This window comes from Meyerozyma guilliermondii, genomic scaffold (assembly GCF_000149425.1).
Source record: "Meyerozyma guilliermondii ATCC 6260 scaffold_5 genomic scaffold, whole genome shotgun sequence".
Taxonomy (NCBI): Eukaryota; Fungi; Ascomycota; class Pichiomycetes; order Serinales; family Debaryomycetaceae; genus Meyerozyma; species Meyerozyma guilliermondii.
Window position 1 is genome coordinate 224,911 of NW_001809796.1, and position 26,986 is coordinate 251,896.

The 26,986-nt window shown below is 44.4% G+C and overlaps 17 protein-coding genes across 17 annotated transcripts; 8 read left to right on the top strand and 9 right to left on the bottom strand. All coding sequences in view use genetic code 12, as the record gives it.

The window, feature by feature from the left end:
* Positions 1-109: 109 nt before the first annotated feature.
* SOL3 (6-phosphogluconolactonase) lies at positions 110-865 on the bottom strand (the record flags this gene model as incomplete). The annotated part of the gene is made up of 1 exon (XM_001483293.1): positions 110-865. The coding sequence occupies one exon, from the start codon at positions 863-865 to the stop codon at positions 110-112; it is 756 nt and encodes a 251-aa protein (XP_001483343.1).
* A 189-nt stretch (positions 866-1,054) lies between these two features.
* Positions 1,055-2,437, bottom strand: GCN5 (histone acetyltransferase; the record flags this gene model as incomplete). Its single annotated transcript, XM_001483295.1, has 1 exon — positions 1,055-2,437. The coding sequence occupies one exon, from the start codon at positions 2,435-2,437 to the stop codon at positions 1,055-1,057; it is 1,383 nt and encodes a 460-aa protein (XP_001483345.2).
* Positions 2,007-3,983, top strand: NMD3 (ribosome-binding protein; the record flags this gene model as incomplete). Its single annotated transcript, XM_001483294.1, has 1 exon — positions 2,007-3,983. The coding sequence occupies one exon, from the start codon at positions 2,007-2,009 to the stop codon at positions 3,981-3,983; it is 1,977 nt and encodes a 658-aa protein (XP_001483344.2).
* A 239-nt stretch (positions 3,984-4,222) lies between these two features.
* Positions 4,223-4,756, top strand: PGUG_04075 (uncharacterized protein; the record flags this gene model as incomplete). The annotated part of the gene is made up of 1 exon (XM_001483296.1): positions 4,223-4,756. One exon carries the CDS (start codon positions 4,223-4,225, stop codon positions 4,754-4,756), a length of 534 nt encoding a protein of 177 aa, XP_001483346.2.
* Positions 4,757-6,470: 1,714 nt separating this feature from the next.
* PGUG_04076 (uncharacterized protein) lies at positions 6,471-7,013 on the top strand (the record flags this gene model as incomplete). The annotated part of the gene is made up of 1 exon (XM_001483297.1): positions 6,471-7,013. One exon carries the CDS (start codon positions 6,471-6,473, stop codon positions 7,011-7,013), a length of 543 nt encoding a protein of 180 aa, XP_001483347.2.
* Positions 7,014-7,615: 602 nt separating this feature from the next.
* APG7 (Apg7p) lies at positions 7,616-9,556 on the top strand (the record flags this gene model as incomplete). The annotated part of the gene is made up of 1 exon (XM_001483298.1): positions 7,616-9,556. The coding sequence occupies one exon, from the start codon at positions 7,616-7,618 to the stop codon at positions 9,554-9,556; it is 1,941 nt and encodes a 646-aa protein (XP_001483348.2).
* A 93-nt stretch (positions 9,557-9,649) lies between these two features.
* On the top strand, positions 9,650-12,181 carry PGUG_04078 (uncharacterized protein; the record flags this gene model as incomplete). The annotated part of the gene is made up of 1 exon (XM_001483299.1): positions 9,650-12,181. The coding sequence occupies one exon, from the start codon at positions 9,650-9,652 to the stop codon at positions 12,179-12,181; it is 2,532 nt and encodes an 843-aa protein (XP_001483349.2).
* Positions 12,182-12,228: 47 nt separating this feature from the next.
* On the bottom strand, positions 12,229-12,984 carry PUP2 (proteasome core particle subunit alpha 5; the record flags this gene model as incomplete). The annotated part of the gene is made up of 1 exon (XM_001483300.1): positions 12,229-12,984. The coding sequence occupies one exon, from the start codon at positions 12,982-12,984 to the stop codon at positions 12,229-12,231; it is 756 nt and encodes a 251-aa protein (XP_001483350.1).
* Positions 12,985-13,188: 204 nt separating this feature from the next.
* On the bottom strand, positions 13,189-14,172 carry LSC2 (succinate--CoA ligase (GDP-forming) subunit beta; the record flags this gene model as incomplete). Its single annotated transcript, XM_001483301.1, has 1 exon — positions 13,189-14,172. One exon carries the CDS (start codon positions 14,170-14,172, stop codon positions 13,189-13,191), a length of 984 nt encoding a protein of 327 aa, XP_001483351.2.
* Positions 14,173-15,258: 1,086 nt separating this feature from the next.
* On the bottom strand, positions 15,259-16,737 carry PGUG_04081 (uncharacterized protein; the record flags this gene model as incomplete). Its single annotated transcript, XM_001483302.1, has 1 exon — positions 15,259-16,737. The coding sequence occupies one exon, from the start codon at positions 16,735-16,737 to the stop codon at positions 15,259-15,261; it is 1,479 nt and encodes a 492-aa protein (XP_001483352.2).
* Positions 16,738-17,205: 468 nt separating this feature from the next.
* On the top strand, positions 17,206-18,009 carry PGUG_04082 (rRNA-processing protein; the record flags this gene model as incomplete). The annotated part of the gene is made up of 1 exon (XM_001483303.1): positions 17,206-18,009. One exon carries the CDS (start codon positions 17,206-17,208, stop codon positions 18,007-18,009), a length of 804 nt encoding a protein of 267 aa, XP_001483353.2.
* A 210-nt stretch (positions 18,010-18,219) lies between these two features.
* On the bottom strand, positions 18,220-18,792 carry PGUG_04083 (thiosulfate sulfurtransferase; the record flags this gene model as incomplete). The annotated part of the gene is made up of 1 exon (XM_001483305.1): positions 18,220-18,792. One exon carries the CDS (start codon positions 18,790-18,792, stop codon positions 18,220-18,222), a length of 573 nt encoding a protein of 190 aa, XP_001483355.2.
* On the top strand, positions 18,452-19,012 carry PGUG_04084 (uncharacterized protein; the record flags this gene model as incomplete). The annotated part of the gene is made up of 1 exon (XM_001483304.1): positions 18,452-19,012. The coding sequence occupies one exon, from the start codon at positions 18,452-18,454 to the stop codon at positions 19,010-19,012; it is 561 nt and encodes a 186-aa protein (XP_001483354.2).
* A 339-nt stretch (positions 19,013-19,351) lies between these two features.
* On the bottom strand, positions 19,352-22,186 carry MIS11 (trifunctional formate-tetrahydrofolate ligase/methenyltetrahydrofolate cyclohydrolase/methylenetetrahydrofolate dehydrogenase; the record flags this gene model as incomplete). The annotated part of the gene is made up of 1 exon (XM_001483306.1): positions 19,352-22,186. One exon carries the CDS (start codon positions 22,184-22,186, stop codon positions 19,352-19,354), a length of 2,835 nt encoding a protein of 944 aa, XP_001483356.1.
* A 155-nt stretch (positions 22,187-22,341) lies between these two features.
* Positions 22,342-23,289, bottom strand: MCT1 ([acyl-carrier-protein] S-malonyltransferase; the record flags this gene model as incomplete). The annotated part of the gene is made up of 1 exon (XM_001483307.1): positions 22,342-23,289. The coding sequence occupies one exon, from the start codon at positions 23,287-23,289 to the stop codon at positions 22,342-22,344; it is 948 nt and encodes a 315-aa protein (XP_001483357.2).
* Positions 23,290-23,559: 270 nt separating this feature from the next.
* HMO1 (Hmo1p) lies at positions 23,560-24,513 on the top strand (the record flags this gene model as incomplete). The annotated part of the gene is made up of 1 exon (XM_001483308.1): positions 23,560-24,513. One exon carries the CDS (start codon positions 23,560-23,562, stop codon positions 24,511-24,513), a length of 954 nt encoding a protein of 317 aa, XP_001483358.1.
* An 85-nt stretch (positions 24,514-24,598) lies between these two features.
* SDA1 (Sda1p) lies at positions 24,599-26,749 on the bottom strand (the record flags this gene model as incomplete). Its single annotated transcript, XM_001483309.1, has 1 exon — positions 24,599-26,749. The coding sequence occupies one exon, from the start codon at positions 26,747-26,749 to the stop codon at positions 24,599-24,601; it is 2,151 nt and encodes a 716-aa protein (XP_001483359.2).
* Between the last annotated feature and the right edge of the window lie 237 nt (positions 26,750-26,986).

The following is a 26,986-nucleotide window of genomic DNA, read 5'->3' on the forward strand; positions in this document are numbered from 1 at the left end:
AAACCAGCGAGGAGAAGTAGAGTGTTAAGTATCGCACAATTTAGTCGCGGACAGCCTGGTGTACGGGTGCCCGGCCATGACCCACAAAAGGTTTCTTGTATTGACGTAACTACAACTTGACGCCCTTGACGGCGGGCTCGTTGACAAACCAGACTACCTCGGGTCCGACGAGGTCGCTGACCAACTTTGAGGGCAAAGAAGTATCTCCTTCCTCAAAAATCTTTTTGAGTGTTGGAGCCTTACCTTCACCCTCGGCAATAAAAGCGAGAGAAGTAGCCTTTGCAAGTAAAGGGAAAGTCACAGAAATACGCCTGGGTGGAGGCTTGGGCGAGTCTCTAATGAGAGCTACCAACTTGGACTTTTCTTCAAGCAATGGGTGACCAGGAAACAAGGAACAAGTGTGGCCATCGGGACCACATCCCAACAAGAGCAAATCGAGCTTTCCGTCCTTAGGTAACAACTCAGCGTACTTGTCAGCAATCTCTTGGTCCTTGGCTTCGTCAGCACCAGCCAATTCCCCTTCTTTGCCTGTCAAAAGTGAAACGTCGATTGGATGAACCACCACCTTGGGAACATGATCCAATACGTTTTGCTTCAATAAACCATAATTGGACTCCGGATGGTCCAAGGGAACGAGTCTCTCGTCACTGAAATACACTTCCCACTTGTCCCACTTGACCAAAGGGGCGATTTGCTTATCGTCTACAAGTGCCTTCTTCAACACCTTGCCCATGGAACCTCCGGAAACAGCTATTCTGAAGACTCCAGACTCTGCAATTGCAATGTCCTGGTGCTTGATAACATGGTGGCCGACTCTGGCGGCCACATCCTCACTGGAAGTGTCTACTGAAACAACCGGTGCCATTAGAAGAGTTGCTGTGCGAAACAAGAGTGAGAAAGTGAGAAGTGAAAATGAGAAAGTGAGAAAATCAAGTTGGAAATTGAGAATGAGTGAAATTAAATGAGAAACCTTGCGCAAAACACACTTTGAGCTTTTCAGCTCAAAGTCTCAAGTACTTCAGCTCAATTTCATTTAGTTGTATTGTCTATAGTGTCACTCCACATAGTGGGCATATTCGGCACTCTCTTTGATTTTGTTGGTCAAAAACTTCTCCAACTTGGTAGCGTTCTTGTAGTATGTGGTCGTTTCGGCGTTATATGATCGGCAATTGTTGAATATGAGTCGGGCATCATACAAAAATTGATCGAACGATTCGTACTTGTCGTTCTCCAACTTCAGTTCCATGGTGGAAAGATCCATTGGTTCTTTTATAACCTCATAGTAGTCGCCCACTTCTTCCTTACTAACAGGATGTGCAAACGGCCATGCTGACGGATGGTTCATGAGCTCCGATAACAATGTCACCATGAAATTGTGGTGTGGTCCACGCTTTGGTTTCTGCGCCAATTTGTCCATTTCTTCCAGCCATCCTGCTTCCTTTAGCCCAGGAATATCGGCCGGGTCGAGCTGCACATCTTTTTTGGACTTGAACACTTGAAGACCCGGTCGCACAACGTGTGAGAGGGAACGTGAGTTGATCTTCTTTTCAATAGCCGCTTTTTGCAAAAGAAGAATTTTGGCCAGATCAAGATACCGAAGAATAGGAGGAAGCATGGCGCACTGCATCAAAGTACCACCCTCGTAGTCCTTGATATATCCCATCCACACCGACTTGTCGAGAGTTATGTCCTTGGTGAAGCCCTGCTTCTTGAAGTATCCAATGGCATAGTTATCGGCGTAAGTCAAAAAATATTTCACCGGCGATGTTGCACGAACGTAATCTTTAAGGTGGTTCATCAAATGGGCTCCGTAGCCTCGTACTTGCTCGGTAGACAGAATGGCACAAAAAACAATTTCGGCAAACCCTCGTTTACTGAAAGGTCTATAAGTGATACCACCAACCACAGTTAAAGGTTTCCGTACTACCGCCATAGATAAATGGCTTCTATCGTAAACTAACCGCGCAATATACTCCCGGGGCATTTTGGGCAATTGTTTTTGGAAAATGTTCTTTAATCCAGTAAGAACAATCAAGTTTTCTTTGGTGTTGTCGTTATTAACAACACGAAACTCAATTTTTCCCTCTTTTTCTTCTATGACCGACGGCCGCTCCTTGTACGAGTACGTACGGCCGTCAAAATCTATGGTGGTGATCCGTTTTCGTTCGTTTTCCTCTTCGTCTTCAGATTCGTTTTCTGCGTCGTCGTCGTTTTCGTTTTCATTTTCGTGTTCATTTTGGTTTTCATTTTCATTTTCGTCGCCCCCAGACTCGTCCACGTCCCTTCCCGGAGTCGACTCGTCGGGATCTTCAACCTTGACCTTCTTGGTCACCTCGCGGTCAGCGTCGTGCTTGCGCTTTCGATCCACCATGATGAAGTTGACTTTGAGTTTTGTGGTGCTGCAGATAAAAGCGCGAACATCCTGCACACAATCCATACTGTACTCATCTCTTTTTCAGCTCATCGCATCATTAATCATCATGTCCAACTATACCCACCTCCAAAACACACCTGCCCAGGTCGCCACGGTGCTCTGCTGCAACTGTGGTGTCCCCATGGACGGCCTGAGCGGCTTGGTCATGTGCCACGACTGTATCAAGCTCACGGTGGACATAACTGAGGGCATTCCAAGAGAGGCAAATTTGTCATTTTGTCGTAATTGTGAGCGTTTTCTCCAGCCTCCCACCCAATGGATCCGTTGTGCGCTCGAGTCTCGAGAGTTGTTGGCGTTGTGTTTGCGGAAATTGAAAGGATTGAATAAAGTACGTTTGGTGGATGCCTCGTTCATTTGGACAGAACCTCACTCGCGAAGGATTCGGGTCAAGTTGACGGTCCAGGGTGAAGCCATGGCTAATACAATCATCCAGCAGACGTTTGAAGTGGAATATGTCGTGGTGGCGATGCAGTGTGCTGACTGTGCCAAGTCTTATACTACCAATACTTGGCGCGCAACCGTGCAGATCAGACAAAAGGTGGCTCACAAGAGAACATTTTTGTACTTGGAACAGTTGATTTTGAAGCACAATGCTCATGTGGATACCGTGAACATTCAGGAAACAAAAGATGGGCTTGATTTTTTCTATGCTCAAAAATCTCATGCTGCAAAAATGGTGGAGTTTCTCACCGCAGTGGCTCCCGTAAAGAATAAGCGTTCGGAAGAATTGGTCAGTCAGGATATCCATTCGGGCTCATCCCAGTACAAGTTTACCTTCTCCATCGAATTGGCTCCCATATGTAGAGACGATTTGGTGGTGCTTCCCAAAAAACTTGCCCACTCTCTCGGCAACATCACCCGATTAGTCTTGTGTTCCAAAGTGTCCAGCATGCTCCACTTCATCGACCCCAGCACCCTCCAGACCGCCGATTTGAACGCACCTCAATACTGGCGTAGTCCATTTCCTACGTTACTCGACGCTACTCAAATGGTGGAATTCATCGTTCTTGACGTAGAACCAACCGGAGATATTCGCGGGAAAAACGTCTTGGCAGATGTCACCGTCAGCCGTGCAAGCGACTTGGGCACCAACGACCAAACATACTACATCAGATCACATCTCGGAGCCATTTTGCACCCGGGTGATTCATGCATGGGATACTTTTTGACCAACACAAACCTCAATTCCGACCTTTGGGATACCCTAGACACCGACAATACTCCAGAAGTGGTGTTGGTGAAGAAACACTACGAAAGAAAGTCAAAGAAATCGAAATACAGAAACTGGAAGTTGAAGAGAATGGCCAAGGAATACAATGAAATGGACGATGCTACCAGACAAGCACGCCAGGAACAAGAAAAGGCAGAAAGAGACTACGAGTTGTTCTTGCAAGAATTGGAAGAGGATGAAGAATTGAGACAAACGGTTAATATGTATAAGGCACCTACCCAGGCCCAATTTGAAAGTGATATGGATGATGACGACGAGGCGCCAGAAGTTGGTTTGGACGAGTTGCTTGATGAAATGGACGAGATGACAATTAGCTAACGCACATACGTACAAACTTTCATACAAATATTTCACTTTCTTTTACTCTTCATCTTACTGTTGGAAAATGCAGTCATGATCCAGATGCAGGATCAGAGCCGCACGGGAGATGAAATAGGCATGGCTGCAAAAGGCGGGTAACTACCCGCTTGGCTGCAAAGCATAAATATGGGTAGCTCCCCCCAAATAAATTCCACCTCTTGTCGCATTTGTACTTCGTCTTGATCACGAATTGAAATATGACAACACCACCAGTGCAAGAACTGACAACACCACAACTGGATGAAATGATCACACCCCAAATTGTGACTACTCGACTTAATGAAATGACTCGACAACAAAGGGAAGTGATTATGAGAGAAATGGCAACACTTCGAATGGATGAAATTCGGATTCTGGAAAACTGGTTTAGAGCGCGGCAATTTGCTGTAGCATTCTTTAGTCTACTTCTGCTCGTGGCTTCCATGTTCTACGAGGGTGCAAGGATTAAAATCTCGATTTATCTCTGGATCTGTTTTGCACTTGTTTATGTGTGGCTTATAAGAAATCGGATACTTTCCGTATACGTTTCCTATCAGCATAGGGTACCATTATCGTCCAGCTTATTATCGGCTGCCTTCTGCTTTCTGACATGTATTGTCGCTTTCTATTCCTCCTGCCAACAGAGTGTATCTATTATCGGAATGCTCCAATTATGCGTGTTAGCAATTCTGGGCAGTATGATGGAAACGTTACTGCAATATAATTTACGTGTGCATGGAGTGACGGCTTGAACTCTGGAACACAGTTAGTTTGCTAAAATAGCTAATATCGAACATTTGCTATCATATTGTTGGATTATAAGCCGATAAAGTTATCCTTCACCGTGTGAGCTATGAAATCCACTAACACCATCTTGGTGATACAGTGTCTTCTAACAAGGTATGCGATCCCTGATCAATATTTTCCTAGACTCATTCGATTAATTTTTAAATTTTATAATATTTTCTAGCTAGTAATCTAAACTGTTTTGCTTAAATTTAGATATCTAATTGACTTATAAACTGGACAAGTTTTACGGAAAACAGATAGCAAAAAGTTTTGCAGCTGGGATCAGGATCCAAATACGACTAAAATGTGCTGGTCGAAAACAGCAGTAATGTACCTCAACTGGGTAACTTTCAAGTCTGCTGTGGGAAGAGAGTAAGGAAGAGAAAGTTAAGGAAAAATTGAGAGAATGAAGGAAATGGAAAGTATAAGAAATTGAGCAGAGAAGATAGCAGAATCAGTTGTGCGATATTCATTTTCAGGTCCTTTGACCTGCGGAAGCTTCGAATTTTTTCACTGCTTTAGATATGGCAGATTATTTGTACGTTTACTTATAATGAGCTTCGCCTCACCTCTGAGCTCACCAATGGAGAAACAATTGACTGAAGAAACTGTGGGGGGAAATTTAGAAGAAACACTGGCCAAAAATCCGCCAATCGATATTGGAATTACAGTGCAATTGATGACTTTTTTCCTGTTGACTTTTGGCTGGGTACTTCCCGTCGAGTTTCGAAAGGAAAATGTTAATGTAAGGATTCCGAGTTATATCTGGCTCTCTTCGGCAGCTTTTCATGTGATCTGTATTGTAATATTTATAAACATCGCAATCGTTGCCTTTCGATGTAAGGAGGCAAGAACTTTGGCTCTTGGGAGCTTATTCTATCTTGGTTTGTGCCTTACATCATTTATATCGCTTTTCATCTGGTTCTGTCAAGATCGGTAATACTACACGGATTCTCGCTTTTTGTCTTTACCAAACCTGCTTATAAGTGATTTGAATATGTTTATCTTAGTGTTTGTATTTTTCGTACTGATAGTCTAAAGAACCTTTAACTCCACGACCTATGATTCTTCATGCATTGTGCCATTTGATGTATGCGACCCGCAGCATACAAGCAGCACAGTCACGTGACAATTTTGGACTAGAAGTGAAATTTAGGCTACTCAGCTGCTCAAATGTACTCAGAAACCACCGTATTAAAGTCTATAAGACATTTCATAGTCATGAAACATCAAATATTGGCGACTCCAACAACTACATAGCTTTCCAAAATGGTTGCAAAATCAACCGTGCGGCTCGCGAGTCTCACGCGATAAGAGGTTGCATGCATACGAAGGTGCGGCTTTCACCGAGCCAAATTGTACATGTAACACCAAAAGATTCACTTTTTCGCTTATGACCTGACACTCTTACAGTGTAGTATAGTCAGTCTAGTTGCTCTTGAATACTTGAAGCAAGTGAGATCAATGAAAATAATCTCTTGACGTAACATTTCAAGTATTTAGGTAACATTTCAAGTGTTTTGCTTGTAATATTGCAGGTGAATTGCATGGATACTTGCAGGGGTTGTCCCTTCGAAGCATGCAATGCCATGCAGCCGTTCAGTTTGCTTTTCGATTGGGACACGCTAGATATAAAAGACCACTCGTCGCGTTTGTACTCAAGTCTTCTAAATTACAATGATTCCACAATACTTAAGAGATCTTTTTGATGATACAATCGAAGCATATGCTCCACGATGGGTGAGATACTTCACTGAACAGCGAGTAGGAGAAACGACTACATCGCACCTGAGAGAACTGATGCCACCAACGGAAGAAATGACGAGCACAAATACGCACGAAACTCTGGCCGAAACTCTGGCCGAAACTTGGGATCTCCGGAGGTTACAGGTGAATGTAGCGGTAGTTTTGGCAACGTTAGTTCTTCAAGGAGGCAAGAAGTTCTTCCCTAATATTTTTGAAATCGAGATTTCGACGTCTGCCTGTTACGCAGCTGCAACCGCTTATGTTGGATATACATGGAGATGGGTGAAGGCCACATTCACTTGCGTTACACGTGGGGAGGGAAGAGGAAAGATTATCCTCTACTCTTTTCATTGTTTTGTGTGCTTTGTGACATGTCTTTTGATTGCCACTGAATTCTACCAATCACAGAACCATACTTTATTTAGCTTTGCCCCTTCATTGCAATCAGCAATTATTAGCTACATGGCAATCTGATTTTGATTATCGACCCACAAGCTTATTGATTTCATTAGCTTGTGGCTATCGATCATCTTGGTATATTCAGCAATGCATTGTCTTAAACATAACAAATTTGCAAGTACCTTGACATAATGAAATTGCAAGCTTGTCACCGTGTAGTCGCTTACAATGTGAAAGCCATGCAACAAGTTCTTTACCTTGTAACCGAGAAATCATAGATCGAGAGCCAAATTAATATCTTAAAATGCTAGTATCGAAAATCAAAAAATTGACCATGGACTTGAAATTTATTGAGTCCCTCGTAAAATTTTTACTTATCGATCACTAATAGAATTGCACGTTGGCCATGTTCTCTAGCCAGACTTGAGAAAATGAAATCGGGTGAAATACCATTTTGGCAACTTGTTGGAAAATGCAGGATCAGACAAACTGGCCCAATTTTAAGTGATATGGACGACGACGACGAGGCGCCAGAAGTTGGATTGGACGAGTTGCTTGAAATGGACCAGATGACAATTAGTTAACGCACATACACAGACTTTCATATTTTAAATCAGTCCTATCTACTCTCACTCTTACCTGCAGTCCTATTCTCAAAACTAATCTACTCCACAATCATGATCATGACCGAGCTTCGAGATTTGGTTGGAAAACCGCTCAAGTATGTGCCCACGCGGTCGTTTGTCGAGTCGAGCTTTTTCAAAGCTCTAAGTGACCTCAAACTCAATCAACTAAAGTTAAACACTGATACGGTTTCCATTTCTGGATTTATGAACCACCCTAAAAACCTCACAAAGTTCCAGGATTATCCTATACTCAACCTTGATTTTTCTAGCTTTGAGCTTGCTTCGCTGGCTTCGCTGGCTGCGCTGGACGAGAATGTTGAGTACAAAGGTACACTTTTGAACGTGAACACGATTGAAGAATTCAAAGCCATTAATAAGCTGGACTTGTTGAAGCAATGGGGATCTTTAATTTACAAATCGATAACGGAAGGCGACACCACATACAGGAGTGTTAACCAGTTTTTTGTGTTGACTTTCAGTGACTTGAAAAAGTACAAGTTTTACTACTGGTTTGCGTATCCTTCTTTGCAGTCTCAATGGACGGTTAAAGAGTGCAAAGAGGCTCCAAGTTTTGAAGACGAAACACGAAAATACTTGGACACCCAGGAAGAACTTGAGTTTTTTTTTGCAAGAGAACAAGAAGAGTTTTGTGGGTTATCAAAATTCTTGAATGGATCCAAAAAAGTGAACGAACATTCAACTTTTGTTTTCGTCGATTCTTGCCGACACCCAGGCTTGTATCCTGGCTGGCAGCTCAAGAACTTTCTCTATATTCTTGCCCGTCAAGGAATGCGAGAGATCAGGCTATTTGTATACCGCTACGATGGAACTTCCATAATGATGAAGCTTCAACTCGACTCGATTCCAAACGATATCAAGTTTATGGGATGGGAAAGAACCAAAGACGACAAGCTTGGACCCAAATTGGCGGATCTTGGGTCGCTAATTGACCCGATTCAGCTTGCTGATCAGGCGGTAGATTTGAATCTCAAGTTGATGAAATGGCGCATTTCGCCTCAACTAAACCTCGAAAAAGTCGCCCAGCAGAAAGTGCTTCTTCTTGGATCTGGTACGTTGGGCAGCTACGTTGCCAGAGCATTGATGGGATGGGGAGTACGTCACATTACTTTTGTCGATAATGGCAGGGTTTCGTATTCGAATCCGGTGCGACAACCACTTTTTGGATTTAACGATTGTTTCAGCGACGAAGGTCTTGGAAGATGGAAGGCTCCCAGAGCAGCAGAGGCATTGAAAGAGATTTTTCCTGGTGTCAACTCGTCAGCTTACAATTTGGAGGTGCCAATGATTGGACATCCAGTGGAAAACGAGCAATCAGCAAAAGCCAACTATGAAACGCTAGAGCGTCTAGTGGATGAAAACGATGCCATTTTCTTATTGATGGACTCTCGGGAGTCGAGGTGGCTTCCCACACTTTTGGGAATGGCCAAGAATAAATTGGTGATAAATGCTGCTCTTGGGTTCGATTCGTTTCTTGTGATGCGCCATGGAACAACCACTAATAATCTCGGATGCTACTACTGCAACGATGTGGTTGCGCCTTCAGACAGTCTCTCAGATCGAACCCTAGACCAGATGTGTACTGTGACTCGTCCTGGAGGAGCTTTAATGGCATCTGCGTTGGCAGTTGAGCTTTTGGTTTCAGTGTTGCAACATCCTGAAGGAGCTGAAGCAGATGCCAAAGAACACTCATTTTTTGGCGAAGTCCCTCACCAGATCAGAGGATTCCTCCACAACTTTCTGCAAACAAAGTTGTATGCTCCAAAGTATACACATTGCTCCGCATGTTCGCAACCTGTGGTGGACAGTTTTCGCAGCCAAGGATGGGATTTTGTGAAAAATTGCCTCAACGACACAAAACACTTGGAAAGGGTCTGTGGACTCGAGGAGGTGCAGCGAGAGGCAGAGAGAGCATCAGAGGCTTTGCTAGAGCAGGCAGCGGGTCTTGACCTCTCCGATGAAGAATGGCTCTAGACCCACACACCAGAAGAGACTGCCCATAAGACTGTTTTTCGCACTTTAAATTTACCCTTCAACATTGATTTCTCGCACTCGCGTCACAACAACATGCGGGACGATACCCCGTCCGTAGTGACGCTACAGCTACCTCGTGCTGAGACAGGTCTAGAGGGCTTCGCGAGGTCATGTGTGGCTCCTCATAAATTTTCCAATGCTGTGGCAGCTTTTCCAATTTCCGAGATCGATGATTTGAGAATCGAACAGGCTCTTGTAATCAAGGATCTTTTATTTGTGATGCTAGGACACGAAGGATCGTATATTCGGTACTCGGATCGGTATAATTCCAGTGATAGCCAGCAATTGGTTCTTGGACCAGACTTTCGTATTGCCAAACACATGGATATAAGTCTCAAAGGTATTGCCAAAAAGTTGGTTAGAATTGGTAAACAGTATTGTGGAGTCAACGCGTTTATCCAGCTCTATGACGAGCCGGCTTATGGCAAGGTAATTCAAAGATTGTGCTACGAAATATCTCGTTTCCTCTACGATTTCCACGCGACCATTGAACAATTGGAACGCCAATTTAATAATGACACTTCATTCACCATCAGCATTTTCGAAAACGCATTGGACCAAACGGTGGTTCCTCGACTAAGTCTCTTGTACGACCTTGTGGTCGCATTGGACCAAGATGATCGGTCTCGAGAGCTAGTTCGTGCCAATCCTAGTCATCATAATTTCTCCAATTTCATCGAAAACATCCAAAGAGACTTGAGACAGTCCGGCGACATCAACATGGCAGCAGAAACAACTTCATTGAGTAGATGTAAGGGTGGAGTGGCACTCAATATACTTCATTCCCAAATTAACCAACGCAATGGAGACCCACAAGCGTTTGGATTTTTGACCTCGATCTACAACGTTATTGCAGCCGACTACGTTACCATGCTCAACAAATGGCTCAAAGATGGTGAGGTAGATGACCAGTTCGATGAGTTCTTCATCAAGGAAAACAACGTGCCCAGTATCATCGACATGAACTCCGAAAAGTACTGGGATGATTTGTATATGATTCGAATCGACGGATTGGTTCACCAGTTTAGCCGAAACGACATACAAGCCAAGATTCTAGCGACGGGAAAGTACCTTAATGTCTTCAAACAGTGCACCAATATCAATGATTTTCTGGGATTTGGCGAACATATTGAACCAATTGTGAACTTGCATGCTCAAGACTTGGAGGTCAAGGTTGAGAGGTATTTTGACCGAGCCAACAGATTCATGCTAAAACTACTCTTTGAAGGTATGGACGTGGTACAACTAGTAACAGGTTTTCAGCAAGCTTACTTGATCGACGATGCATTCACCACTAACTCATTCATTGCCAGGACATTTAACGATCTCCGCAAAAACAAGTATGGCATATCCACAACCCGTTTAACCTCCTCTTATAAGGAAATTACCAACGCCGGCAGGAACGGCGAGCTTAACGAAAACAGCAACGCACACACACTTCTCAGACAAAATCAAAATATCTCTGTTGACTCAACCAACTTTTTCGACTTGGCCAATGAAATTTTAAACGTTCAATCCTTCGATGCCCAGAACGCTCTACAGAGTGGCAACGCAACGGCCGCTTTCAAATCGCTCATTAATAGGACTGTTGAAGCTGGTAATGTGTCTTCATCTGCATCTGACAATACGCAATACAACAGCAAGGGCATAGATGAGTACACAATTTCAGGTATAAATTTGGAATGTGGTTTACCATTTCCGTTGAACTTGATATTCACCCAGAGCTTTGTGTTTGAGTATCAAATGATGTTCAAGCTTCAAATGCTCCTAGCATATATGACACAACAGATGAATGTGACATGGACAGAGATCAATTGCTCTACCGTTTGGAAATTTCCAGGATACGAGCGAAAAGTTACCAAATGGCTTTTACGGTGCCGTGTTTTGCACAAGCGAATGAAGGACTTTGTCAGCCAGTTCCAACTGTATGTCGATTATGACGTTGTACAGCCTTCGTATGAGGAGCTAACGACGTACTTGCTGAATGTGACCACATCACTTGATGCGGTCAAACTAATTGAACAAAAGCGATACAATGGAAGCGAGCCAACTCACCCATTATCAGACTCAAGCATGTACAATTACTACAACGACAAGTCCCACGATATTTTTGACGAGAAGATCAAGCTGCAACAAAGTGAGAGCGAAACCAGCGCACTTAGAATGGACGAAGTGACCACACGAATGGGATCGTATTTGAATGGAATTCTACGGGATAGTTTTCTCACAAATCGAGATTTGATCACGGTGCTCAAAAGTATTTTGTACATTATTATCCAGTACAACGAGCAGTTGGTCAGGTTCAAGAAGCACATCATCATGCTCCATCCAGTGTTGTTCGAGCAATACAGCAACGACTACCCCGCCAAATTTGACGGAGCTCGAATGAGCCAGCAAGATATTGACAACCGATACGAAACGCTTAACGAAATTGTCACTGATTACTATCAACGGTTCAACGACACGTTAAGCGAGTTTATCTACAGCGCCAAAGCGGTGGGCGAGTTGGAGAACCAAAGGCTCCTTGTGTTGGTGGAACGACTCGACAAGTGTTTTCCTTCATAGCGGTATATTGATTACTATTGATACCCCAATGCACTAATTGATAGTAGTTACGACTCCTCCTGGTGTTGTTCTTGCATCACCTTGATAATTTCATCCGTTTCCTCGTCAGTGTATACTCTGAAGCCCCCCTCAGCCGTGACACTGGCCAATTGAGCATTCTTGCAGTCCAACTTCTCCTCCATCACTTGTTTCAAAATCTTCAATGCCAACACCTCGGCCTCTTTCAACGTCATGGACTTGTGGTATTCGTTCTGGAGCTCCGCCTGGGCACCCTCAGAGCCGGAACCAATTGCCTTGGCATCGTAGCGATAAAAGGTTCCGGAAGGCTCAGCATGGTACAACTGGGGTCCTTTATCCTTATCGAAACCAGCTATGAGAAGAGCCACGCCAAATGGACGAGACATGAGCCGCTTTTCACCTCCAGCACCCTCACCGAATCGCAAAGCCAAATCACAAACAGACTGTGTTAGACTTTCAACTTGGATCTCTTCGTCGTAGTATAGGTTGTGAGTCAACGAAGATACACGAGCATGATCGATCATGGACCGAGCATCTGCCGTCAAGCCTGACATGGCACAGCCAATGTGGCTGTCTATTTCGACGATTTTTTCGATAGAAGTGTGTTCTAATAATGACGAAGTTACTCTTTTCTCCACGCCCAAAATCACACCTTCAGAAGTTGCAATTCCAATTGCTGTGGATCCCAATTTGATTGCTTCCAAGGAATATTCCACCTGGAACAATCTTCCTTCTGGCGAGAACGTGCTGACACCTCTATCGTACTCGCTTCGTGTTAAAAACATGGTGTGGAAGAACGAGGTCGGTGGCGGAAATGAAATGGAATGGTGTGGTGTGTGCAGGATCAGAGTGAACGGCGAGCTACGAAGCTGCGAAGCAGCGAAGAAGCTAAGAAGCTGAATAGCAGAATAATAGTAAAGTAGTAAAGTAGGAGTAATGAATAGCAGAGCTGAGTAACATAGAGCATCAATACATCATATCGAGCATATCTAACTAGCAGGGGCCAACGACACAATCTTTTCGGCAGCGGGGTCCAAGTCTTCGAATGGGTACAACTTCAATCCCGAGTTGTTGATCAACTCCTTGGCTTCCTTCATATTAGTACCTTGCAATCTGACCACCACAGGGATGTCCAATTGGAAGTTCTTGGTGGCTGCAATCAAACCCTTGGCGACATAGTCGCATCTAACAATACCTCCAAAAATATTGACGAAAATACCATTGACTTTCTTGTCCGACAAGATCAACTCGAAAGCCTTTTCAATGGTTTCTGGGGTGGCAGTACCACCACAGTCCAAGAAGTTGGCTGGTTCTCCTCCGTTCAACTTGATGATGTCCATAGTGGCCATGGCCAATCCGGCACCGTTAACGATGTTGGCGATGTTACCATCTAATTTGATAAAGTTAAGACCATATTCTGCAGCCTCCACTTCTTCAGGATCCTCCTGGGTGGGGTCTCTCCATGAAAACACCTCCTTTTGACGGAAAGAAGCGTTGTCGTCGAAACCCAACTTGGCATCCATGGCCATCACCGAGCCGTCGGTAATTTCGGACAATGGGTTAATTTCCACCTGGGTACAGTCGCGCTCCATAAACACCTTGTAGAGTTTCTGGATGGTCAGAGCGGCCTCGGGCACAGCTTCTTGAGAAAATCCGAGAACGGACGCGATTTCGGTGGCCTTGGAGTCGGTAACACCCTCGTCCAATTGGATGGGGAAAGTCTTGATGGCATCGGGATCTTTGGCAGCAACACCCTCGATGTCCATACCTCCCTGGGACGACGCCACAATCATTGGCAATTGAGTGGCTCTGTCCATCAAAATGGCCAAGTAAGCCTCGGTTTTGGCGTCTTTTCTTTCGACAATGTACACGGCGGTCACCTCTTTTCCGGCCTCACCGGTCTGTTTGGTGATCAATTTGTGGCCCAACATCTTCTCCGACAACTCCTTGGCCTCCTCGGGGGTGGAGATCATCTTAACACCTCCTTGGAACCCATTGTCAAAGTGTCCCTTACCACGTCCTCCAGTCAAAGCTTGGGCCTTGATGACCAATTCGTTGGAGCCAATGGACTTGGCCACGTCGTAAGCCTGCTGAGGAGTGAGAGCCGCGTCTCCAGAAGGCACACCCACGCCGTAAGACTTGAGGAGGGCAGCGGATCTGTACTCGTGAAGAGAAAGGAATCTCTTTTGCGATACCTGTGTTAGAAAAAACTGAAAAAAGTATCAAAGAAAGTAATTGGAAGTCGTGGAGGTACTACCAAACAACAGTCCTTGAACTTCGTCGCTACTTACTCTAGATGCTCGAATTGCTCTAGTCAACATTGTATAGTTGAGAACAAGTTGCGGAAACAAAAGTTCGGGAGGCCTCGGACGGTCGTGCACCGACTGCACCCCGGCGAAAGTAGGACCCGGTGGTGACAGGTCCGGGAGGGGTAAAAATGGGGTGAAAATTGGTGTGGGAGAAGAGGTGGTGGTTTTGTGCAATTGAGTTGAATTTGGGGTGTGGAAGTTGTATAGAGTGGTTTTTGTCAATGGTATGATCGGTGCCGAGGCTCGCAGTGTTCTGCCGAATTCCTGTACCAAGCATGAGGGGACGGAGCGGCGCCATGGCTGCGAAACCGCGGAGCTGCGAAGCAGCGGCGCGAATAATTACTGAGAAGACCAAGTGAATTATGGAAACATAATGAGAGATGAGATAGAAGAGATATGAGAAAGTATAAGAAGAAGTATGAGATAGTATAAGGTAGTATGAGATAGTATAAGATGAGATAGTATGAATTAGTATGAGATAGCATGAGGTAGTATGAGTTAGTATAAATTAGTGTGGATTGGTTTGAGAGAAGTGCAGAGAATCAAAAGTTTCTATATGGTCCTGGTCTACGAGATACTGATTTGTGTCTTGATGGTACTTGTATGTCTCCGAATACTTATTCCAAGACTCACAGGGTCACAAAGTTGATGTGAAACTCAAATGCCATTCGACTTTTTATCTTGCATCCAATTTTCATACTTCTATATCATACTATTTTATTGTATGTCTTACGATTTCATTCTATTGCATCAATGCTCCATCCTGCTGATCTCCATAATGTTCTCCTTCAACTTTCTCCCAAATGTCTCCATCATCTTACCCTCCATTAATTCTTCATATTCTGGAAGGGACCCAATCACAATATTCATACCGGCGTGGCTACTCACCACATTGAACACAAAATGGAAGCTAGCTCCATTACCTTGTGAAAACCACATGTTTTCAATTTTCCATTGACCACATTCAAATTTCTGGTTGCCAATATTGGTAACCACCGAAGTGGGCTTGATTATCTGACCCACACATCCAAGAAAAAAGTCCCAAAAGTTGGTGCTCTCCATACCCATTCCTTGACTTCTAAACGGTACCATATGCTTCATTAGTTTCACAATTCGCTCGCCGTGGCTCTTGATGATATCAATGGTCTGCTCTTTGGTGAGTCCATCTACATCGCCAAACATCGTAGGAAACGCACTGGCAGCCGTCACATACTTCATATATGGAAAGTAGCGTCTTCCGTTTGTCGCTGTAAAGTGGAAATAGCTTATGGGCGTGGGTGATACTTGGGGCCGTATAACCTGTTCCATTGTCTGCAACGCCAAGACGTCTAAAAATGGAGTAAATGTCAAACGGTGCTTTTTGCAAAAACCTAATACTTCTTTGAGCTCCGCTTGACTCAAATTGACAATTTGAAATTTCGTAGCAAAGTTCATTGTCGTTGGTTTATAACTGAAAATTGGTCGACTGAGTGCACTGGGATGGAGTCTGAACCGAAGACCAAAAACTTTTCGAAGAAATCCGATAGAAGTGAACCGATACGCTATTTGTTCAAATAGAATACTCACCCACTTGACCACCTTCAATTGACCAATTTTGTTCATAATTGAATAGTACCATGGTGGAGAGTATAGCTGCTCTTGCTGGTAATAAGTCAGGTACAAGTTTGGCATTTTATCGTGCTCTTGATCATAAAGAACGTCCACATACTCAGGCTCATCTTGCTTGTCAAGTTGTTCAATCAAGTCTTTGTGAAGCTGAGCACCAACATATCCATCATAAAAGGTGTGGTCGAAATAGAAGGTCAAGTAGGTTTTTTGGCCAGTTTCATAGATGAGGAGTCTCCATGGAGGAGTATCAATGTTGAGTGCACAGGTCTTTGAAGATAAACGAGAAAGGTACTCTGCAATAATCTGACTTTCCTTTTGGTGAGTATCTTGCTCGATTTTTTCAACTGAAACCACATCGTCAAACCGCACTTTTTGAACCGGTTTTATCACCCAATTGTGACCATTTGCCCTTCTGTCGTCTTCCATAGTGTCGCTGGGATCTTTTCGAAAAGCATTGAGCAAAAGATTGTCGTTGGTAAGCATAATTGTTCGAAGCGCCTGCGACACCTGGGCCTTGGAAACTGGCTTGTTGTAGGTTGCAGTTACATTGAAGTTCAGGTAGCAATTGAGGGTGTTTCGCGCAATATAGCGCCTCTCGAGGGCGGAGGGCTGTCGAGACATGGTGGAGATAGCTGATAGTGGGAATGGAAGGTGGTTATATAGATGACTCACGATGACTCACGAGGAGATCTTTTGAAAGTTAATGAAAGACAATGGAAGTCAAAGGAAATTGCAGGAATAGTGAGCTAGCAAAAGCTATTGGACGAGCTCTAGGGATTGGAGGAGCTCAAGGGATTTCAAGGTTTTGTTTCGGTACTCTTAAACGGTATTTGAATAGTACCTGGTAACGTCAAATTGACTTAAGTTAGATCTGCGAAAAATAGGTCTTTTCCGTGACTTAACAATTTCAAAACCACACAATGGTAACCTCAAGCTGACAGGATATTGACTCTACTTTATCAGCTTCCAAAACCTGCTCAATTGTATTCTGGCAATACCAATCAACTCCTATCCAGAGAGTCGTGCCAGAACCACCTGTCAAATCTCATCGCGGAGAATCGCATCTCGAGCATCGCAGATCTGCCCATCATGAACCGCAGAGTACGGCCGCAGTACGATGATCTGGACGAACTGGGAGTAGAGTACGAATCCGGCCATGATGAAATGGAAGAAATATCGTTTGGAGCCTTGAACTCGGCTCAGAAGAAGATAAAAAACGAAGATGAAAAGAAATGGCTGCGAAGAAACAACAGTAATAACGACTCCGACGGCGAAGAAGGCGACTTTTTCGAAAGCGATAGTGACGGTCCTCCAGAAGAATCTTCGAGCAAGACCTCTGACCAAAAAACACGGAGCAAACATGCTCCCGCAGAAGCTTCAGCAAAGAGACCCGTTTCTCGAATCCGGCAAATTCCTGGCCTTGAAACCAAGGATAATTCCAAGTTTGGCGATATACGATTCGACCCAGCTTTTGGTAAGGCGAACGAGGAGCGAATCAGAAAGGATTACAGTTTCTTAAACGAGTATAGGCAGAGCGAATTGGAGCAGATGCAGCGGATGCTCAAAGACAAAAAACTCAGTCGCAGCATGTCGCCGCGTGAGCGTCAGGAACTCGAACTTCAAACCCAATCTCTTCGGTCACGACTCGACAGCATGAAAAACAAGGACTTGGAGGCCCAGGTGTTGGCCGAGCACAAAAAACAGCAGAAAGAAAAGTGGAAACTGGGCCAGCAGGCTGCGCCATATTTTTTGAAAAAGTCCGAGAAACGAAAACTTCTCCAGAAGGCCAAGTTCGAGTCCATGAAGGCACCCCAGAGAGAAAAGGTGATGGAGCGCAAGCGGAAACGGCGGTTGGGAAAGGAAATGCGCCAATTGGAGTTTGGTCGCAAGTAAGATTGCAAACCATGTATTGCAAATAATGTAATGAATACTGTATGAATACTGTATGAATACTGTATGAATACTGTATGAATATCTGAATGAATATCTGAATGAATATCTCTATGATCATCTGAATGAATATCTGAATGAATATCTGAATGAATATCTGAATGAATATCATGTATTAACATAGCCTATGGACAAGATTCAATTGTTCAGCTCTTAGCTGCGCTGGTTCTCGTGCGACACCCAGTCTTCATACGAACCCACGTAGTTTCCTCTATGTTTATAACCAAAAGTGTTGGCCAACTCTTCGGCGGCCGTCGACCTTACACCTGCCAAGCAGTAAAAGATCAATTCTTTGTCCTTGGAAGGCTTTTCAAAGCCAAAGTTTTCTTCAAACTCCTCAGGACTCAACCCCAAGGCCCCGGGAGATGACTTGAATGGCACATTAATGGCGCCGGGTATACTTCCCTCCTTGTATTCCACCGGTTCTCTGACATCCACAACGAGAGTATTGGGGTATTTGTCTTTCTCCGAAACGATTTTCTTGACATCTTTGTACTCGTACAACTTGGCCTTGTGGTCCTCGGATATAACACTGTACAATCTGATCGCCGATGGCCGGATTGAATTCGCCTTCAAACCGCCGGTCAATGCTCTAGAAAGCAGAAGCGAGTTATGGCTACTTGAAAGCAGCTTGAATGATGCTTGGGCACCCAGAACGTGGAAACCAGCGACCTGGACCCTCAAAAGAGGCCGGGCGGCACGCATCGTTCTCATGTGTGCAAGCATTATGTTTGTTCACCTTTCCTCGCAAACCGGAAAAAACGTTATCACCAGGGTCGTGCGCGGCGATGCCAAGGGAGAAGAGAGAAGGGAATTAGTAGGTGAGCATGTAGTAATTAGAGAGTTAGTTAAAAGGTTCATTAAGAAGACATTTGAGAAGTCAATTGAGAAGTCAGTTAGTATGTCAAGTAGGAAGTCGATTAAGACGTCGAAAGAAGTCAATTGAGGGAGAAATTGAAGGCAGAAATCAAGTAAGAGAACTATTGTAGTGATGTGAACTAGAATTCAATTAAGGTAAAATATCTACCAGGAAAAAGTCAATTAAAAACAGACATTGACTTCATGGTAAGAAGATCCATGGTGAAGGTTATTTCTGTTCATTGTGAATACTACTTCTTTTTAGATTCATGGTAGATTACTCATTGTAGATTCATGCTAAAGATACTTCTTTGTGCTTCTTGGTAAAGGCCACTTCTGTTAATGGTAAAGATTACTTATTGTATTTTTTCCTATTTTTTTTCAGTGTTGAACTGAACAACAACCAGTGTTGAACTAGATGATTGAACTAGAAAAGTCCGTCGATTTCTCCATCGTCGTTAACTTCGACGTTCATGAATCCACAGTGGGTGGGCAATCCAGGAATGGTTTGGATTTCCGCCGCCAAGGCGTACAAGTAGCCGGCACCAACCGAAGCCCGGACGTCTCTAATGGGGAATTTGAACCCGGTAGGAACACCTTTCAAAGCAGCATCATGAGACAACGAGTATTGAGTTTTGGCAATACAAATAGGAAGCGATCCAAATCCTTGTTTGGTATAAGTATCGATCTTCTTTTGAGCCTCAGGAAGAAACTCCACTTCACCAGCTCCGTACATTTCTTTGGCAATGGTGGTGATTTTCTCTTCCACACTTGGAGCAGTGTCGTACAAGAATCTAAAGTTATTCTCTCCAGAATTGCAAGCTCTGATAACTCCTTGAGCCAAGTCGACAGCTCCCTTTCCACCTTCTTCCCAGTGGTTGGAAACAATGGCATCGGCAGCTCCAGCCTTCAATGCTTCTTCTCTGATCACCTGGTGCTCATTATCGGTGTCTGAAGACATCTTGTTGATAGCGACCACCACGGGAAGTCCGTAGGTTCTGGCGTTCGAGATATGCTTTGCAAGATTGTTGCATCCAGCACGCAAAAGGTCAACATTTTCCTGAGTGTATTCTGGAGCCAAAGGTGCTCCGGCTTTGACTTCGGGTCCTCCACCGTGAACCTTCAAGGCACGAACCGTAGCAACGATGACAATGACATCAGGAGAAATTCCGGAAGATCTACACTTGATGTTCATGAACCGTTCTCCTCCCATGGTAAAGTCAAACCCAGCTTCGGTAACCACATAACCTTCTTGCTGGGCTCTTTCTTCCGCACTCAACAAGGCAGAAGTTCCAGCTAATTTCAAAGCCATTTTATCTGCCAAAATAGACGACGCTCCAATGGAAATGTTGGCAAATGGACCAGCATGGACAAACACCGGTGTTCCTTCTAAGGTTTGCATGATATTTGGCTTGATGGCATCCTTCAACAACGCAGTCAAAGCACCAGCACAACCGATATCCTCACATGTAACCGGCTCACCAGCCTTAGAGGAAGCAATAACCATTTTACCCAATCTTTCTCTCATGTCTTGCAACGAGTTTGCGAGCGCCAAGATAGCCATACACTCAGAAGCCACTGTGATGTCAAACCCTGTCTTTCTGGTGAAACCTTTCTCGGTTGGAGCTTCACCAATGGTGATTCCACGCAAGAAACGATCATTACAGTCCACAACTCTTCTCCAAGTAATGGTGTCGGGATCAATGTCCAAGCGAGCAAATCTTGAGATTTCTTCTTCTGTCAAATCATCAGGATTGGTCTTGTTAATTCCAAGCTTTTCGATTCTTCTCAACATACTTGGAGTGAACTTGCGAACTCCCTTCTTGGCAGGAACAAGACGACGGAACAAGGGTCCATCCTTCTGGGTACTTTCGTGAAACATTCTTGTGTCAATGGCTGCTGCCAACAAGTTATTGGCCATCGTAATAGCATGAATATCTCCAGTAACGTGCATGTTGAATTCGTCCATAGGAATAACCTGCGAATAACCTCCACCAGCAGCTCCTCCCTTGATACCAAACGTGGGTCCCATACTTGGTTGTCTGACATTGGCAAACACATTTTTTTGCAAATGAGCTCCCAAAGCTTGCGCCAAACCAACAGTGGTGGTAGACTTTCCTTCACCCAATGGAGTTGGGGTGATACCGGTGACCAAAACGTACTTTCCGTTGACTTTGTTTTCCAATCTGTCCAAGAGATTGAGTGACACTTTGGCTTTGTACGAACCAAAAGGCTCCAATTCGCTTTCCAAAATGCCTGCCTCGTATGCTACTTGATCAATTTTTTTAGGCTGTTGAGCACGAGAGATTTCGTAGTCACTGGGAACAGGAGTTTGCAAGTTCAATTTCAATGGGTTGGTGAATTGACGAGTCTGGTTGTTGGCAGAATAGTGCTCCTTGGCAGCGTGGATCACATTTTCCAAAAGCGAGGCCACAGTCATGGGTCCAACTCCACCGGGAACTGGGGTAATTTTCGAAGCGACTCTGGAACAGGACTCGAAATCACAGTCTCCAACCATTCTGCTTCCCGACTTTTTGGTGCTGTCAGGAATGAAATTGGTTCCCACGTCAATGACAACAGCTCCGTTTTTAAGCCATTCACCTCTGATAACCTGAGGCTTTCCAATTGCAGCAACCACAATGTCAGCTTGCTTCAAGAAGAACTCAACTTGATCCTGAGGAGTCTGCGAGTGAACAGTGGTCACCGTAGCGTTTGCTCTGTTGAGCAAGTGAGCCACTGGCTTGCCCACAATGTCGGATCTTCCTAAAACGACAGCGTGCTTTCCGGCAACTTGAACACCTTCTTTTTCAAGCATCTCCATGATACCCTTGGGAGTACAAGGCAAAAAGTATGGAGAGCCACCCTTCTTAGCCAACTCTCCAACATTGTACGGACCAAAACCATCGACATCCTTTTTTGCCTGAACCGAATTGGTGATCTTGGACTCGTCCAAATGGCCAGGAAGAGGAAGTTGAACCAAAATACCATCGACAGTCAAATCGTTGTTCAACTTTTCAATGCGAGTCAACAACTCAAACTCGGTAATAGTCTCGGGCAAATTGATGATATTACACTCGATAGCAGCCTCCTCAGCAGCCTTAAGCTTCATTCGGACATAAGTGGAGGAATCTGGTCTTTCTCCCACCTGAACGATACTCAAACGAGGCTTGAAGTCTGGGTACTTTTGTTGGTACTCATTGATCTCGCCGTGGATGCGAGTACGAATCTCCAAGGCAATGGCCTTGCCGTCAATAATCGACATGAATTCGTGGGAAGAAAAAGTAGTTTATGCGAGCGAGATTAATTTTTCATTGACTCGCGCACGGGGGAAAAGTCAGAAATGAGTGCGAAGTACTGTAGTAGTCAGTGTAGCTAGCCCAATGTAGCTTAGTGACTAGTAACTTGTAGTTTCCTTTTTTATGGCTCAGAAAGAGAAATGCTCTCCATGAATTTCGAATTGAGTCCACTTAGTATCTCTCCGGGTCCCAAAGCATAGACTGTATTGATACCCTCTGCTTTGAGAGTCTCCATTGACTTGACCCACTGAACTGGGCAAGAGTTTGTGCGTAGAATAGACGATAGTATATGCTGCGGATCCAGCGAAATTTTTCCTGTCAAGTTTAGTATGAAAGGTTTAATTGGCAGTTTGATCTCTTTATGTTCTATCCATTTCAGCAATTTTGCTTCCATTGGACGAAGCTTTTCATTATGGAAGGGAATTTTTACCGGTAAAGCTGTAATTTTTGCAATTGTTCTTTTCGGCAATTGGTCCAAAACCGCCTGTATTTTTTGTTTTTCTCCAGCAACCACTATCTGCTGGCAAGTGTTAACGTTTGCCAAGATTTGGTTGTCGTCGCAGTGTTTTAGCACTTTTTCAAAAAATGGTGCTCGAAACATGAGAGCTTTCATTTCATAATTTTTGCTGTTAAGCACCAAATCTTCCATCAATTGTGCTCTCTTGCGAACTAGCTGTACCGCTGTACCAAGCTCAAGCATTCCAGAAACAGCCAAAGCGGAATATTCGCCCAAAGAATGACCAAGAATGTATTCCACTTCTGGCTGACGAATGAGATCTACGCCATGAACTCGGCGAATGTACTCGTGGATGCATACCGTGGCTGTGAGTATGGCTGGCTGGGCATAGTATGTCCTCATCAAGTCCAATTGGGGATTTTTATCGAAAAGACTCAGTGACAAGTTTTCACCCAAGGCATCGTCAACCTCATCCAAGAATCGTTTAAAGAGATTTTTGTGTTTGTGGAAGCCAGCAAATGCCGCCAGCAAGTCTAAGCCTTGCCCAGGACACGATAACGCAGATTTTTTGACGGCTTTGGTGCCATTACTGAACACCGTAGAAATAGACATGTTTCGTGAGTTGCAACCGTTGCGAGCCGCGAGGTGAATGTACAGGAAAGAGGCAGGTGAAGATGAAGGAAGTAGAAAATGGCGAAAAATGTGGATACGAAAGTGAAAGTGTATTAAGAGGTTGAACTGGTGTACTAGATAATTGTGGTGGTTTTTCAGATCAATTGCTTTCGTCTTTTCCGTTTTTCACTTGCCCTCTTTCACCAAACCTTCCGCCAAACAGCCCGCGCGCTATCGCTATTTCCTCGTGCGGGGCGTGTCGCTGGCGCGATGGCTGCGCCAAATTCGTGCCGAATTTCATCCCTCCCTCCCTATTTTCGCACTAATTTACCGAGTCTCATCACTGTCTCGCTAGACACAAGTTGCACCAAACACACACAAATATCTCCAAAACCGTGCCAAACTGCCCTTTCTAACACCTGTACAACGATGAGTGACATCAAAACTTCCAAAGACGCCTTGGTGTCTGCCTTATTTGAGCTTTCCAAGGCCGCCCAGGACGCCGCGTCCGCTACCGTCAACTTTTACAAAGTTGCTCACGATTCTTCCAACGACGAATCTTTGACTGCGTTGGCGTCTGCCATCAACTCGGTGGCTCCTGCGCTCGAGCTCGTGAACTCTGAAGTCTCGAAGGAGTCTGAAGCCAAGACGGAAGAAGGAGAAAAACCAAAGGGAAAAAAGGCTGCGAAAGACGGAGCTGCTGCACCAGAAAAAAAGAAGAGAAAGGTGGAAAAGGACCCCAATGCTCCCAAAAAGCCACTCACTATCTACTTTGCGTTCTCCTTCCACACTAGGGAGACCATCAGAGAAGAAAGAAAGAAAAACAACGAACCACCTTTGTCCGCGGTGGAAATGAACGAGCTTGTCAAAGAGAGATGGAACTCGATTTCTGCCGAGGAAAAGTCCCAGTGGCAGAAAAAGTACCAGAATGAGTTGAAGGAGTACCAGAAGGCTAAGGAAGCTTACCAGGGGAAATTGGAAGCGGAAAAGGCCGCAGAGGTCAATTCTTCAGCGGTCCCAGCTGAAAAACCTGCTGAGGAAACAATTGCTCCTTCGGAGCCTGTGCCTGCTCCTGCCAGTCCTACCACCACCGAGGCCGCCAAGAAGTCCAAAGAGTCCAAGAAACGCAAATCTGAAGGAAAAAAGCACGACGACGGCACCAAGAAGAAGAAGGAAAAGAGCGACAAGAAGAAAGAAAAGACGGAGAAGGAGAAGGAAAAGTGATTCAATTCCTTACTGTATTACTATCAGCGGATATTGTACTATTGTTTAACTGTGTACTAATGTATTGTTTTATTAATGTATTGTTTTAATGCCTTCCCTTCTTTTGACGCTCAACATGCGCCTTCAATACCTTTTGGCGGTCTCGCAACGAGAGCTTCTGCTTGCCCTTCACTGCTTTCTTGTGTATCATCATCACAAAGTTCTTCTTGCGGGCCTTTTCCTTGTTGGTGGTGGAATGCGCCGTGTCTCTCTTTCCTCTTCTCGAACCAAATTTCTCTCTGTCGTCTTTTCCTTCACGAGCAAGTGCAATTCTCTCTTCCTTAAGAAGCTTGTATTTTACCGGTCCCACAAGCGTTGCGGAATCAACCAGTTCTTCGTTCTTTTGTGTGGAACCCATCAATTTTTCAACACCGGCTTGAACTCGCAATTCCTCCAACTTGGCAAAATCTGCCGGCGTGAGAATTCTCGAGGAAAGAAGATCAGTGATGGCTTTTTCGGCGGCAACTTTGTCTTCCTCAGAAGTCTCCGTTGGCGTAGATTCGTCTTCTGAAATATCGACATCGGAAACATCGTCCATATTGTCGTCGGACTCCACATTGACCCAGCCGCCTTCACCATCGTCGCTGTCGTTCTCATCAACCTCCCACTCTTCCTCGTTCCACTCGTCCTCTTCCTCCTCATTCTCTTCTGTTTTGTTTTCATTTTTTTCATTTTCAGCACGCCATTTGGCCAACAACTCGATGCCGGGAATACCCAGTGGACCACTTTCTCCAAACTGAGGAACCTTTTTCTCTCCAGCCTGAAGACCCATGCTTGCACCTTTTCCTCTGTCTTTCTTTTTCAACATTTCTGGTGCAACTTCCCGGTACAAACTTATCAACGACCTCGCAGCCATCACCACCGGCTTAGATTTGGAACCTTTATACTCGGTCAAATCTTGCAATAAAGTTTCGTCTATGGCAAGTGGAGCACGGCTTAATATCTCTCGTATGGTGTTGATTCCAGCAGCAGCAACTTCAGCTGCAACTCCTTCACTCACAAACTCGTCGGCTATCTTGCGAATAACTACACTTATGGAATCTGGAGGAACCAATTCGTGAGAAGCTTGAGCTGCTGCCGCCATGATCTGGGTAACGTCTCGCTGCTTGGGTGTCAAGTACTTTAAGAAAAACGAATATATGCCCAAAACCGTCAACTTGTGGGTTCCAATGAGTCGCGAAACCAAGTTCATGAAAAGAATTTTTTGTTCAAGATCGTATTTGTTGGAGTTTTTCCCGCTGAGATGGTTGTTGAAAAGACTCTCAGCAAATCCTTGTGGGTCTCGAAGAAGGTGGATAGCTGAAAAGTTGAGATAGGTTGCAAGTCCTTTGTTGGCATTTTTCTTTTTGATGGTTTTCGCAGCCTGCTCAAGTTTTCTGCCTCTCTTGGACGACTTTTTATTGATCAGAAATTGATGCCTTAAAGTCGTCATATCGAACCCATCTTCATCTTCCGACTTGTCCTCAAAATTCTCTTCTCTTTCTTTGTCGGCACCAAGGAAAAATCTAGCCGCTGAAATGGCCACTTTCACATCTGGGTGATTGGCAGCTTGGGTCATGATTTCCACCGTACGAGAATCGTCCCAGATTCCTCTACGCCAGAGTTCTCTCGTGAGCTTGGTGGCCCAGAGACCCTGGGAGTCTTTTTGTTCCAAAAGATTGAAAAGAAGTGCTTGGGTTGACCGGTTAATTTTTTGGTTTTTGGCGCCAGTGTTCACCGACTTGAGCAACGAGATCAACGTTGAGTAGATTTGGGCACGCAAGGCTTTAACATTCGATCCGTTTTGCGATGCTGTTTGCGATGAGTACGCCGTCAATAACGGGAATAAAGTTTGAATAAGGTCTTCGGCGGATATGATATCTTTGTTACGCAACATGGTCAAACACTGAATAATTTTTTCTCTCAAGTCGGAATTTAATGCTCTATGGTTTTCAAGTAAGATCGTTCTGAGTTCCTGTGGAAAGTTGGCTGTTTCCTTGGGGTAACAATTACACACAGCAGACACAAATCCAATCAAATCTGCAAATTCCGTGCCCTCATCGGCCGATGGGTTCAAAAGAAAAATGTCCCTGAGACTCTGATAGTGGGAATACTGCTGTAAAAACTCTTCATAATAGGACTCGGGGTCCCTGCGTACCACATTCTGAAGAAGAATGATATTCGTGGGCAAAATAGCAGCACGTCTTTGTTTTCCCATGGTTACTTTTCAAGATGAGCGATGAGCTGAGATGGGGACGGTGTGCATATAGGAAAAGCGATAAAGACTAGAAGGAGGAACAGAGAACATTAAAGTGGTATAAAGTTCGTCCATGTCTTTGAAATAGCTTTGCTCCCATTAAGTTAATTCTACTCATGTTACACAATCTTTCAATAATTCATTATCGTAATTGATCTATTTAAATCTTTCTTCTCTGCTCGTTTTCTGATCTCCTTT